The sequence below is a fragment of the Arachis hypogaea genome, chromosome 8, assembly GCF_003086295.3.
Source record: "Arachis hypogaea cultivar Tifrunner chromosome 8, arahy.Tifrunner.gnm2.J5K5, whole genome shotgun sequence".
Taxonomy (NCBI): Eukaryota; Viridiplantae; Streptophyta; class Magnoliopsida; order Fabales; family Fabaceae; genus Arachis; species Arachis hypogaea.
In genome coordinates, this window is record NC_092043.1 from 26589605 (window position 1) to 26604878 (window position 15274).

The 15274-nt window shown below is 33.6% G+C and overlaps 1 protein-coding gene across 1 annotated transcript; it reads right to left on the minus strand.

The window, feature by feature from the left end:
• Positions 1-397: 397 nt before the first annotated feature.
• On the minus strand, positions 398-2504 carry LOC112706638 (serine/threonine-protein kinase UCNL-like). Its single transcript, XM_025758045.3, has one exon. The coding sequence runs from the start codon at positions 1770-1772 to the stop codon at positions 600-602; it is 1173 nt and encodes a 390-aa protein (XP_025613830.1). The 5' UTR covers positions 1773-2504; the 3' UTR covers positions 398-599.
• Positions 2505-15274: the final 12770 nt, after the last annotated feature.

The following is a 15274-nucleotide window of genomic DNA, read 5'->3' on the forward strand; positions in this document are numbered from 1 at the left end:
TAATCAACCAACTTAACATAAAGAAAGAAGCACCTTAAGAAGAGGGATTATTGCACATCATATTCATAAGTTTCTAGAGAGAACATGCTTGAGCACATGCTTTTAGAATTAAAATAAGTGGATCCTGATAATAATTCTTTCTTCTGAAAAGAGAGATGCCTGCTTTGAAAAGAAGAAGAAAAGAGAGATGCCTTTAGTCCTTTATATATAGTGTATGCTTTTTCCAGTTGTCTTAAAATTCTATTCTATATATATTAATAACAACCCAACTTTATATATAAAGATCAAACCTATTTTGTGATCATACGTGAAGTTCAAACTGTTTAATTTGTACTTGTTAACTAACCATATCATGCATGATAATAAGATTTGATTCGTTGATATTAATCCTATACCATAGAAAAGACAACATTTCCAAGTTGTCTCAAATTGTATTATATACTGTTACTACTTACTATATGAGTAATAATTTTGCAACGCCGTTTTTCACGTTTCCCCCGTTACGTTATTTTCTATATACAGAGATTTGAGATTTACAGATTTAAAAAAGAATAACTATTAACTACCCCTATCTATGACGCGCCACCACCACTCAGAAATCAGAATTCTCCCCACGAAACATTCTTCCGGTGAAGCTCGCAAGAAGGCGACTGCGGAGCCTTCAACCTCTGGAAGTAATCCCTTACGTCCACTCCGCCAGCGGCACCGCCACCAATCAGCTTCTCCGTGAAGTGGGCTTCATCATCTCTGGATGGAATAAACGGCGGCCTCATGACCACCTCCGCCGTCAGGAGGTCCCAGTTGAGACCTCTGAAAAACTCATGGTCCTTGATCTCATCGGCTCCACGTACGGAACCCAATCTTCTAGAAGGTTCCTTCTCCAGCAACCGCGAGATCAAATCCGTCAACACCGTCTGCTTCCCGATGAACTCAGGCTTCTTCATCAACACGTTTCGAAACGTCTCCTTTCTGTTCTTCCCCTTAAACGGCGTCCTTCCGTACAGCATCTCGTACGTCAGCACCCCTAGGGCCCACCAATCGACGGCGAACTCGTGACCATCGCCGCGAACCACCTCCGGAGCCACGTACTCCTCCGTACCGACGAAGGAGTTCGACCTTTCTCCGGCGGAAAAACTCCGCCTGCGGCGACTAACAGGACTGACTCGCGCGGACTTAGGCTTCTTCAGTCCTTTTCGGCTCTGGTGGTGACACGTGTCATGTTTTCTGTTAGAGGCCTTGGGATCAGTTATGAGAACCGTTTTCGGTTTTGGAAGAGTGAGGTTGCGTGAGAGGTCGAAATCAGTTAGGGTGACGTGGCCGGTTTGTTGGATGAGGACGTTTTCAGGTTTGAGGTCGCGGTAGGCGATGCCCATGGAGTGGAGGTGGTCGAGAGCGCAGAGGATCTCGGCCACGTAGAAGCGGATGACGGCGGGGGAGAAGACGCTGTCCACTTGGCGGTGGCGGAGGACGTTGAGGTCGCCGCCAGGGCAGTAAGGAACGCCCCAGCCAAGCAAGTGGTCTGTTTCGAAGGTGCCGAGGAGGGAAGGGAGGAAGGGGTGGGAGAGGCGGGACAGCACTTGGGTTTCCCAGCGGGCACGGCGGTCGGAGTCTGGCTTTGCGTCGACAGAGGACTTGTCGACCACCTTGAGAGCAAGATAGGTGGCGGTGGTTGTGTGTTGGACGAGGAAGACGGTGCCCATGGCGCCTCTGCCTAGAATTTTGAGTGCTTTGAGGTTGTCGAGATCGAGCTCCGGCGAGGCTGGACACGTCATGTTATGTTATGTTGTTTGTGTTTGAGGAGAGAGTGACCTGAGTGGGAGTGGGAAGAGGTGCATATCATTTCATTGTTCAGATTTGGTTTTTATATCCATGGAAAAATGTTAGGCGTAATGTAGAAAAAAAAGTTAAAAGATCGATTGGTGATAATAATTCAAGAGGTAGGGTTGTTATAGTGTTTAAAAAGTGATTTTTAATTTATTTAAAAAATTAAAATTTAATATTTAATTTAAAATATAAAAATAAATAATTTTTAAATATTTAAAATTTATTATAAAAAGTAAATTAAACACCAAGTAAGTAATAGATACCATACGATTGACTTAATTCAAATATGAAAAGAAATTATATAGAGGTTTTATACATTTGGTATTTTTTAAGATGAATACTTATGTAATTATTTTTATACTAAGTTGATAGTTAAAAGTTGTTAGATAATAATTTAATTAATAAAAATATTATTTATACACTAAAATTAATTAATAATATATTTGTATATAAATATATATGTAATTTAATTTATCTTCAATGTGTATTTATATTTTAATATATATTTTATATTAATAGCTGATTTTAGTAATTAATTTTAGTATATTTATACTGTAACTATTTAGTTAAATATATGATAGGGTTAGTATTAAGTTAGTCCAATTAAAAAATTATATTATAAATAGGAGTACGATGTAATAATGTGAACTAAATATGATGTAATTAAAAATTCTATTTTCTCTCTTTTAACCCTAATTTTAAGAATTACTCATTCTCTTTTTTCTAATTATCTCTAATTCTCTCTAATTTTTGATACAACTTCATATCAACATATTAAATTATTTAATAATTCTTAACTAACGGTTTTATAAAAAGACAATATTTTTCATCACTTTTAAACGGTATTAATTATTTTATTTTATTATGTATTTCTATAATTTTAGTATATTTTTGGTACGGTATTTAATAATTTTTTACTTTTAAGAGCAATATATCCATATCTTAGTTGACCAATTATCATTGAAACCTGATGGATTATAATGCATAAGAAAAAAAAAAGTTAATTTTAATACATACGCATCTAATTACATAATGCTACCTAATAAAATATATAACTCTTTTATATTAATTATATACATAATAATTAGATAATAGTATAAAATATTTTATATTAATAATATATTAAAATTAAATTCTAAAAAAATATTAAGAAGTCAATATTCTTAGCATAAAATGTGAAAAATTGACTAATTTAAATATAAAAAAATAAAAAATATTAAAAACTAACATTTTTCATACATGAAACTAGTGTGTCCTTAGCTACAAATATAATCATATGAAGTTCAATAAGACCCATGGTTGCATGAAAGGAAGGAGGCAGCTTGATTATATTGCAGAAGAGATGAGAAAGGATAGAAATGAGAGGGTCACACGTGTGAGACATAGATAATCAAAGATTAATATGATATATACTACTATTCTTTATTTGTAGTATGTAGTGCCAAACAAAATGACAAAAATGAATTGATCATATGGTTATCACATGGGGCACCCCCTATTCTAAGGAGAACGTGAATGTGCACCGTATATAATTATATGTTCTTGCTTCATGTTGGAACCTATTGTCACCATGTTTGATATGGCAATATCTTATTTTAGGTAGTATTTAATTATTGTCTTTTTATAAGACAGCGGAGATACAAGAGATGCTAAAACAAAATATGCATGCTTTGAAAGAATAATGAAGATAAAAAGTGAAAAATGTTTATATCCGTCCAAATTTTGTAACAACAAACTATGTTCTTCCCTGCTATGTTATTAAATAGGGCATAATTCACCTATATCTTCATCACTGTTTCTAATTCATATAATCAAATCAGAAAATAATGTGTTCTTTCAATTATATGATCTGCCATGTGTGTTGCACTCACGTAGAATAATATATTATTAAACTCATTATTTATGAAATTTAGATTTACCTATATGTTAGATGCTTTTCTCATATTTTATTTGCTACATAGTACATACAATTATGTTGTATATTCAGCATTAGTAATATTGTTGATGTACAATGTCCTTTTCTATATTAATCTTCATCTTCATTATTTAACTCGGGAAATGTTTTTGTCTTGGAATATAATGCTAATCATTATCACTATTTTTTAAAGGAAAATAGGGTGCTTCAATCATCAACACTGTTGTATATATATGTTCATTCGTAAATGCTGAACATGACTATGAGCAAGGGTAGCCATAGAATATATATTTATCATTCTGTTGTCAACAAAGGACAAAGCAATTAATGGAGTTTCACATGCATGTTCAATGTTCCTTAGTTGTTGTTGTAATTAATTTAATTAGGTATGGTTAAGACACTTGAATGTGCAATTTTACAACTAGGTCCTATTTATATGCAGTGCCAAAATATTTTTTGTCGCCCTAACATTGTGGTAATCCATTAATAAGTAGTGATGGTGAATTAGAAGTAATTGGCTTCAATTCATTGTCGAAAGTGTGGGCTTTATGGCAACAGTACTGTTGTGACTTGTGACATAAAAAAGATCAAGATAACATATAAATTAGAACAAAGCCTATGGTTTAATTAAAACACACCTATGTTATCATTCTAGAGGGTAGACAAGAGTGGAAGACAGAATGATTATGCTTCCTTTATATAACACACTATGAATTGACAAATATGTTAAATTAAAGCTTTTTTTTTTTATTTGCAAATCTTCTACTTCGAACATTGAATTTAAGGAAATAGAAAGCTATATTTTCCCTAACAAATGTATATTAGATGATCTTTCTTAGTCTTTTTAACTTTCTAGTTTCTTTTCTTTGATTACATTATTATACTATGTAAAAGAAAAAGAAGATAACTCTCTAATTATTTTGGATCAAATGCTTTATTATTATAGCATTACCTACCAATTGCAAAAGGGTGTGTAGAAAGCTAAGAGATAATTAATAAAATTATATATTCTTTATTCTGTTCCATGTGATATGTGGTGGGGATTATTATGATTATTGTGGAGCGGGTAATCACAACCTTTCGTGCATAATTCTTAGATGCTTTCTTTATTTCTTAGGACTTTAATTTACACTCAAACCCTTGCCTTTTATTTATAATAATATCTTCAAAAAAAATATTCATTTTGGATTTCGTAAATTAATAAAGTATTATGTAAAAATGGAAATGAGAAAGAAAGATAAATAAAAGATGAGACTAGTATTGAAAGTAGAATAATCAAAGCATCAAGCATGTGTTCCACGGTGCACATATTTATGTATTTAAAATTTTATTCATTTAAAAGTTATAAGAATAATTAAAAAGATAAATGGGTACTCTTAATTATCTATCTCAATGCATATATCCATCTAGACCAAAACGTATATATATGATGTTGCTGTAATAATTTTTCATATATTATTGTTACGTTATCGACAAAAAATGTGAAGTAACTAATAATAAGGCCATAGCTAGTTATTAGACTCAAATTAATAAACACTGTTAAAGATTCTCAGAATCAACCAATGTGCAGTTTGTACTATGCCCTTACTGTATTTTTTTTTATTTTTTCCCCTATATAAAGCAGTGTAATTGGCATTGAACTAATAATAATTTTTTATCAATAAAAAATGGAAGCCCAATTCGATTGCTTAGTTATTGACTTATTGGCATTATTGTACACACAATAAAATCGGTTACTAATTCAGCCATAATATATTTATATATAAATATTATATGTATTATTTAATTTATATTTAGTGTATATTTTATCTTTTAGGTTTTAATATATATTTTATACATACAAAAATATTATTTATATATTAAAATTAGTTATTAAAATTAACTATCAATATATTTTTATATATTATATATAATTTAATTTATTTTTAATATATATTTATATTTTAATATATATTTTATATTTTAATAACTGATTTTAGTATATATATATAGCAAAATCCTTATACATAGGATTAATTAAATGACATGTTTTTTATATTAGTGTAACATAATTATTAATTAAATGGATATTATTATTAGTCTTTTTTACGTGAGATACATATACATCAGAAGGCTACTGGCTTATTAACTACTACAAAATGCTGACTTGTCTTTTGAAAGTGATTAAGATTTGATTTGGTAAAGTTTTTATTTTTTGAAAATAGGTTATGAAAGCTATTTTTTAAGAGTGATGTTAGGTATCCAAAAAATAATTACAATATAAGAATATTACATAAAAAATTTTATTCTTTTGATAAGCAAGTGACACACACTTCTTTATCACTTATCTTCTTTATCACCTACTATTTTGCTACATGTTTGGAGTCATTAATGTTCTTTTCAAAATTAATTTTAATTTCTTTCAAATCAAATCCCTAACATCTCTCAATCACATTATTATCCATTAAAATACAATAATTCTCTGCAAAAAATATGGAAATTAAATTAAAAAGTTTTAACAACTTCTACTGTACAAATTATATTTTACATATAGACTATTCAAAAATAAAATATAAAATATAAAATATAAACAAAAATTAAAAAATAATTTTTTAAAAAAAAGTTATTAACTTGTGATATTAAAATCAATAAATAAGCATACATATGAATATTAAATAAAAATATTAAAATAATTAAAATCATGACCTATTAGTGCACATATGAGATCATTTGAAAAATACAATAAGACGTATAGTTTAAAATTTGATAATATTAATTATAAAAATTTATTAATTATAAACATTATAGGTATAAAATTATAAATATTATGAATACAAATTATAGATGTTATTAATATGAAATTATGGATGTTATGTGTATGAATTTATAGAGGTTATGTGTAAATTAAATTTATCAATTGAATAAATTAATTTAAGAATTTGATATTTTTTAAATTCAATTATGATAAAATTAAAAAAATATCTGTATTAACTTTATATTTACATATGCAATAACTAAAAAAGAGTTAAACCTCAAAGTGGTCCCTGAACTTACACTCGACCCTCAAAGTGGTCCTTAAGCTTGCACTGGCCTCAATATTATCCCCGAATTTAACACAAGTGTTTCACGGTCGTCCCTAAAGTATTTTCCGGAGAATATTTCTTAACGGCGCGCTGACGTGTATGGAGAGGGGCCACGTTGGAGAGGTAACAGTTATCTGATGTGGCAGTTATCTTTATTTAACTCAATTTAGTCCCTGAAATCATTTATAACCCTAATTCCCAATTTATTACGAGAAAGCAAACTGTTTCTTCTTCTCTGCTCTCCTTCGTCTTCCTTGGCACCGTTGAGCTTGATTTGAGTGGGTCATGATGGGTGGAGGCATTAACCATGTTAGTAGTTTCAGTAACCGACGATCAGAGAGAAGCTGTGGGAGGAAAACCACTAGAAGTAGTCACGAACGAGTTCCAGATAAGTGTGGGTGTGGTAGTCGACCCGTCCTGAAGTGGTCAAGAACAGAGGCGAATCCAGGGAGACCATTTTATGGTTGTCCTAACTACAATGTAAGTGATTTTTGTTAATGAATATACCTAGCGTCGTTGCTTATTAAATTTGTAACATTTCTTCTCCATGGGCATGAAATGTGGTTGCAGAGTGTTGGCAAGAGGTGGTGTGGTCTCTTTATGTGGGCTGACAAAGTTGCTGATGAAGAAGAAGAAAATGACAGAGATAATTTTGGCTTTGAAATGGAGGAGTGGAGAATAAAATTTGCTTGAAAACTTGGAAGCTTGGAGTCTGAAGTTAGGACTCTAAAACTAGCATTTTGTTTGTTGTTAGTTGTTGTTACAGTAATTGTAATTGTTGTTTGTGTAGTATGAAAGCAGTGATTTCCAGTTGAATATTGTGTAAAACAAAAGTTGTAATTGTTGTACCTTATGATGAAGAAATGTATAGATTTGTGTAATTCTATTTTAAGTAGCTAAGGAAGTGTAATAAAATTTGAAACATTCAACAATAACATTTCTATATTGTTAATTATTTTCCAAAGTTGTCTGTGTCAAACTAGACACGATCAAAAGACAACATAGAGTATTTAACTATCATAATCCAAAACACATACACCCTGACACATGGAACTCAGAAACCATAAAGTTCAATGTTTAAAAGCAAAATATCCTAACAGAAAAATAGTAAAAATATTCATTTGTTGAATTTTCTTGGTGGTTTGAACCCCGGAGTTGGAACAAAACGTATGGCGTTACGCAACTTTGAAGCTGTAGTTGCTGATGCACCAACCATTGGATCGATACAAGCACTTGTCGTAGGTGGAGTATTTGAAATTGGAACAGTGGCTGGTGGAGGAGTATTTGAAACAGTTGGTGGAGGAGCACTGGTTGTTGCTGGAGGAATCGAAGCTATTGCAGGTGGTGGAGGTTGTCTTCTTTTTTGAGGGAGCTTTCGTGGCCTTGTCTGTGGCTGATTTACCTTGTGGGATTCTTCATTTTCATTTTCTGACACCATTGGTTGACTCATGCCTACCTCAATCTCAGTAGGATTGCCCTCATCTGGGACTTCAGGTGCAGCAGGGAGAGGTTGTTGCTGATTTCCTATATTAGCTTCACTAGCAGCAGCAGCTGCAGTAGCTGCCACAGCTGCAGCTTCATCGTCAGCCTTCTTTTTAGCACAATTTCTCTTATCGTGACCCTTGCCACCACAATGATGGCATGAACCCTCTTTATATACCCTCTTCATCTTGGTGATCTTCTGCTTCTTGCCTCCAACCGGGCCTTCATCAACTCCCTTTCTTCTTTTCTTCTTGGGTGCCTCTGGCATCTTCTTAAATTTGGGTGCTTGTGGTCTGTTGTAAAGTGACTTCTCCCATAGTTTCTAGCCAGGAATATGATTGATATGGAATGCATAGGTGTCATTGTATGCATCCATTGTCAACCATCTATGACAGAAGTCTTCGGGCTGCCTGCCTGCCTGCCCTAGCCATTGTAGCACAAGCATGGACACAGGACATCCCTGTTTCAAATCAATAAAATGCATCCAAGTTACTAAGTAACCAATTTCAATTCTGGTATGCAATCCACAATAAATTAAGAAAAACAATTACAATATCAGAATAATTATTGGAAGGGTAGTGACAATTAAAGTAATACCACTTAGTTGCCAAAGTCCACAGGTGCATATTCCCTTTCCGAAGTTCACTACCATGTTTGTTGGCCACCCATGTACCTTGAATTGTTCATAGTCCGCATCTCCGGACCACATTGGCACCCAATGCTTTGAAGCATTCCTGATCTTTTCCAATCGGCTACGTTGAACAGGGGGTAGTAGCCCAACATGCTTCTTGAATTTTATTTTGTTTCGGGCTATCGTCCTCATGATATACATTCTAACTTCCTCGAGTAGTGTGATAATTGGTTTAGCCTTTGCTTCCTTGATTCTTACATTGAATACTTCGCAAGCATTGTTACAGATGTTGTCACATTTTGGTTGGGTAGGGAAGAAGGCCCGACTCCATGCATCTCTTCGCCATTTGGCAAGGTACTCTCAGGCTTCCTTCTTAGCTCTCTGAATTTTCATCATCCCCTCAACGAATCCCTCTTGAGTGGTAGATCTTGCACACTTCCACAGTAATCCTCTGAGTTCGTTGTCTTTCCACTGCTTATTGAAGTTTCTCCACAAGTGCCATACACAAAATCTGTGGTGGACATTAGGAAAGACCTCCTGGACAGCTGTGATTAGTCCCTACAGGAAACCACAAAAATTATTAACTTACAATATCGGGACCCAACATGGTCCCTCAACTTACATAAGTGACATAAACTTAGTCCCTACATGTACATAAGTGTTATAAAATTAGTCCCTACACATACATAAGTGACAGTAAACTCGTCCCGACGAGATAGTAAGTTCTACTCCTATCCCATTCTATTAATACAGGCATATTGAAACAGAATCATGAAAGCAAAACATGACAGCAACAATGTCTGAAACAAACCAGTGCATATTGAAACAGAATCATGAAAGCAAAACATGGCAACAAAAAATACATCAACCTAAATAGTTCAACCATTTCTAAATTACAATAACTAGTGTATAACAAATTCATCGTTACCTTTTGCATGTCCGAAATGAAAAAGCATCCATTTTGGGTGTAGCTCCCTAGATCATCATGCAACAGCTCAAGGAACCACCTCCAATTATATGTGTTCTCTACTGGTACAATGGCATATACAATAACATAAATGTGATTATTGGCGTCTTGTCCAATGGCTGCCAATATTTGTCCACCAAATCTGGTTTTCAGGAATGCTCCATCAAGCCCTATTAGAGGTCTGCATCCCGCCTTAAACCCCTTCATGCATCCATCGAGACAAATGTACATCTTGTCAAAAGTGGGCTCTTTTGATTGGTTGGGATGAGGAATTGTTGTGATGCGCACAGTAGAACCAGGGTTGCACCTCAGGAGAGTCTTACCATAATCTCTCACCATCCCATATTGTGCAGCAGTATCACCATACACAATGTGCCTTGCATCTCCGAGTGCTCTTGTCAGCGAAGATTTATTTAACTCCAAGTCACATTTACTTTTAAAGTATGTTAAAGCTTCAGAGTGCTTCAGATTCGGAAATTTCCTAAGCTTCTTGACCAACTTGCTAGCTAACCACCCTCTATTAGCTAATCTATTTTTTGTCTCCCTTGGGCAGGTATGATCATCATTGAAGGTTTTAACTTCCCAGCAAACACTCTCACTATCCTTAGAGGCATAGATAACCCATGGACAGTCCTCAACCTTACATAAAGCCCTGCATCTTATTTTATCATTTTTCTTGAATCTAACTCTCCTACCTTCATGGATGCAATACTCCCTCACAGTCTCCTTAAAATCCATCTTCGTGTTGAATTTCATCCCTACCTCTAATCGAAGTTCCTCGAACCTTATTCCTTCTCTAAAAACAGGAAATGCGTCGTCATCCTGAACTTCAGCAAATTCATCCTCTGAGTTGGGGGGTGTCTTCATTTCTTCGGAATGCCAAGAATCTGCCCCATCTGACTCATCATGATATTCATCATGAGCATCATAACCCCCAATATCAGGACTATGGTTTCCCGATTGTCCAAAAAAGAATTCATCACCGGAATCATCCTCATGTACTAATCCATCATCAGGTTCTAGTATCTCCTTCCACAATTTACTGAGTTTAACTTTTTTAGGATGCTTCCTGTTTACCTCTTTCCTTTTATCTTGCAGTATTGTATTGGTGACCTCTTCATCACTCAAACTTTCCTCAGCTCCAGGCTTGTAAGCACTATCCTCCGCACTTTCATAACTGTCCGAAGAGTCTGATAACACAACCGTATCAGCTTGCTTTTCCTTACCCTTAGTTGTTTGCCTCGCCAAATGACCTTTGGCTAGACCCCTGGTTATATATCTCATATTCAGTGTTGTTCTTGATTCGCCTTTCTTTCTAGTTTTTTTCAAAGCAGCACCTTTTTTCTCTATCCCATTCTTTGAGAGCACTTTCGGTTGAAAAATCTTACCCTGTTTTGGCTTAGGCACCAGTGTTGAAGTACTTTTAGAAATTGGTGTTGATTTTTTGGTTGCAGCTGGTTCTTGAGTATGACCCATGTCTTGGTTGGGTGGGGCAGGGGTAGCAGCCATAGAAATTGGGGTCAGAATGGTGGATTTGGAGGTTGGGGTTGATTTGGTGGTTGCAGCTGGTACTTCAGTATGGTTCATGTCTTGGTTGGGTGGGGCAGGGATAGTTTTCATAGAGGTTGCCTCCTGGGTGGGTTCAATAGTACTCGGACGTTTGATACATGGGGTTGGAACTGGGTCTGGAGGAATGGCCCTGGAGCTTGGTCTTGTTCTCAGCAAAACTGGTTGGGTAGGGACTTCAACCACCACCTCCTCCTTGTCCTTTCTGAATGGTGGTTCTTCCAAGTACGTTGGAATAGATACCGTATATTCATAGTACACATGCACCTCTCCATGGTTGCTTTCAGCAAGGAAGCACATCTCCAGGAGCTCAGCATCAGAATTAAGTTCCCTTAGGCCAGTCTCTAAGGGTCTGTTTGGAACCAGCCACCAACAGTGTTCCGCCTTATCATACCCAAGTTCTTTGTAGTAATTCCTGATGAAAAAGACATCTAGCCTATCAGGGTCAATCTTCGGAATCTCTGAAATATGGTTCCTGGTGTATGACACGACACCGTCTTCACTCCTCACAAAGGATCCCCCATGGTGACACACAATAGTTTTGAGACCCATCTGAAAAAAATAACAAATGATCATCAAAATTGCCATCAACCAGGAAAGCACAATAACCCCAGACCCTAACCATCCATGAACACACATAAACTGCATACATAAGCAACCTACATTCTTCTATTTTCAGCACATTACAACCATAGCTACCATCATTACAGCAAAAAACAATAACAAAAAAAAAAGCAACAACAACATACGGAGAAAATCCTAACAAAAATTTTCAGAAAAATCATATAAAAAAACGATGAGCGAATAAATATATAACGACTTAACAATGTACAAAAAGTCATGATCAACAAAAACAGAGGAGTAGATGGTAGCTATTTTGTTTATCCTTTCTATTTTGGTTATCTCTAACAATCAAAGTGCTTTCCGTCAGACCACTACGTGTGCGATAGAGACGAGATAATCACAATATACTTGATTTCGTTGAGAGAGAAGGGCAGCGAAAATCCCTCTCAAACTGACGCCATTGAAGAAAATAAGGAGAAGAGGAAGAGACCGTGTTGGCTTGAGAGAGAAGTAGTCACTACATGTTAAATCCCTTCTACAAACACTAACCGACGACGTTTCAATGCAATTTGGGCGCCAAATTAAAAATGACGTCATTTTGGGAGTCCAGCCTGGCTTCTAGCGTGGCATCCGTCAATCCAAGTCATCTTTCTGTCACCGGAAAATGCTTCAGGGACAACCGTGAAACACTTGTGTTAAATTCGGGAATAATATTGAGGCCACTGCAAGCTTAAGGACCACTTGAGGGTCGAGTGCAAGTTCAGGGACCACTCTGAGGTTTAACTCACTAAAAAAATAATATGTATATGGATGTAATATCTAATAAATATGAATTTAATTTTAGATGTTAGTTGTATGTAATTATGGATGTTATGTATATGTACGTATGAATGTTATGTATATGAACTTAGTTAGTATACAATATAATTATAAAAGCACATAAAAGCACAAAAAAATAAATCAGTTTATTACCATACCTCATCAAAACTAGTGTGGTTTTTCATATTCTCGAGAATTGGTTGACTGATAACAACCTCGTCGGGTGAGTCCGTCTGTTATTCAAATTCTTCATCAGCACCTTCTATCATAGGTACCATATTAAGGTCGAATTCGAATGCCATACTATTTGCAACAATAAACGCGACTTCTTGTAAAATTTCTTGATTTATACACTATCCTGCTTGTAATGGTATTATAGTCATGATTTTTGAATGATCATAATTAAATTAATGTAAGGTATATATTACAAAGAATCAAGTGCAAGTAAATGCCTTAACGGAAACAAAAAGTTAATGATTTTTTCGTTTCTCCATTCATTGATATTAAATGCCTTAAGGAAAATAAAGAATCAAGTGTAATTAACTCAATTAATGTATATTATCATTAGCGTCCATTCTTCTTATTATTATTATTTAATATATTCTTAAATAAAAATTAATTATAAAGGGAATATTAAGTATTGATTACAAAAAATGTCTAATAATAAGGAATATGATATTATACTTAATATCATTAATAAGTAGAATTGATAAGAATATGATAAGTGGAATGATAAGAGAGTAAGATAAAAAATAAAATTGTTATTAAGTGATATAAATGAAGTAAATTATAGAAACTTTTGGCTAATTATAGCTGAAAATTTTTTGTTACCAAACTTTTTCCATTTTAAAAGATAATTTTTAAAAAGCTACGGTACTTGTGTTTAGTAAAATTAAATTAAAGATAACTTTTAATAAGTCCAAGTACTATAATCGTGTTTGATAAAACAGTTTTTAATAATTAATGAAAGTAATTTTAAATATTTATTATTATATAAGGTAATATTTAATTTTGATAAACAAACTTTAAAAAACTCCCTTTTAAATACAAATACCTCTTTAAAAAAAATTACCAAATCAAATCTAATTAAAATGAGAATTACGCATTTAATTAATTAACTTATTTTAATTCTTAGTGATAAATACATGTACAAATAATTTTTTTAACTAAGTTTAATCAAATTCTCACAAATCTAATAAAAAAATATACCTTATACATTATTGGTTTTTATTTCTTTATACTTACTTCTGCAGCACAAAAAATTATTGGAGATCACAGTGCAAAAAACGTTTAAAATCATCAAATTTACCGGTAAAATTCTTAAAAAATTTGATGATAATAATATTACTGTCAGAATGAATCTAACAATATAAATGTCTATATAACTATTTGCCAAAATTGATTTTAATTGCTGTTAGAATTTTATAATAATAATTACTTTTAGAATGAATATTTTTATTTGTGATTATTGTCGAAAAAATTCTGACTATAGTTTTAGCGTCATTTTAATTTTTTGGCGCTCTAATTAGCGTTGGAATAATATTATTTAATAAAATAAATTAAAAAACTAAATAATATGGTCAAATTTATTTCACGCAAAATTTTATGATAATGTTATTTTTATAAAAACTAATTTTTATTTAATATTTTTTAACTATAATTATCGTAACTATAACCTAATAAAAACTAAATAATCTTATGATAACTAACATTAAAATAAAAAATTATAATATAATTCGAAATAATAACCGCTAAAAATATAATAAAGTAATCTCATCAATTAAAAAAAATGATATTAACGTCAAACTACACAAAAAAAAACCCATTTTTTATAATCGTCGTCCCATCTTTTTCTTGATAATTTTGCTGCCGGTGCTGATTTGGCGACTTTGTGACTTGTGAGTGTCGGTGTCTGTGCTAGCTATCTGCTGTCACATGCACTCTATCTACTCCAATTTTTATCTGAATTCCTGCTTTAAAGATTTTGTCTCCTCATCTCGAACACCCTTAATCTCTGTCATATATATATGCAAGGAGTTCGTTGTATCTCTCTTCAACTAAATGAAATTAGTGACCGCTAATGGCCATGATCCTGCAGGTTTTGAGTCAGACTATGAACCTGCTAATACAAATTTACGTCCTGCAGGGTTGATCACCGAGGTGAAGAGAGCCCTAAAGGTGATAAAATCTAGCGCATCTGAGTTAGGCTCTTCCTTGACATTTTTTGTAGTTTGAACCCCAACTACATCAAAGACCATCTTATTGTATCTCTCACGGTTACTCTACTTCTAATTTATGTCTTCCATATTTTTTTCTCTAACCAACTTAACCCTCTTTGACCGACCTTCAGTATTATTGGCAATAGGTGCAAATTGATTGATTTCCTACTCATCAACTTCTCCGTATTCAGTCCACACCCAATACCTATTCTTGAACCTATTATG

What these genes read in the sequence shown, in the direction of transcription:
- LOC112706638 (XM_025758045.3), bottom strand. Translation starts at nt 1,772, where the DNA reads ATGACGTGTCCAGCCTCGCCGGAGCTCGATCTCGACAACCTCAAAGCA.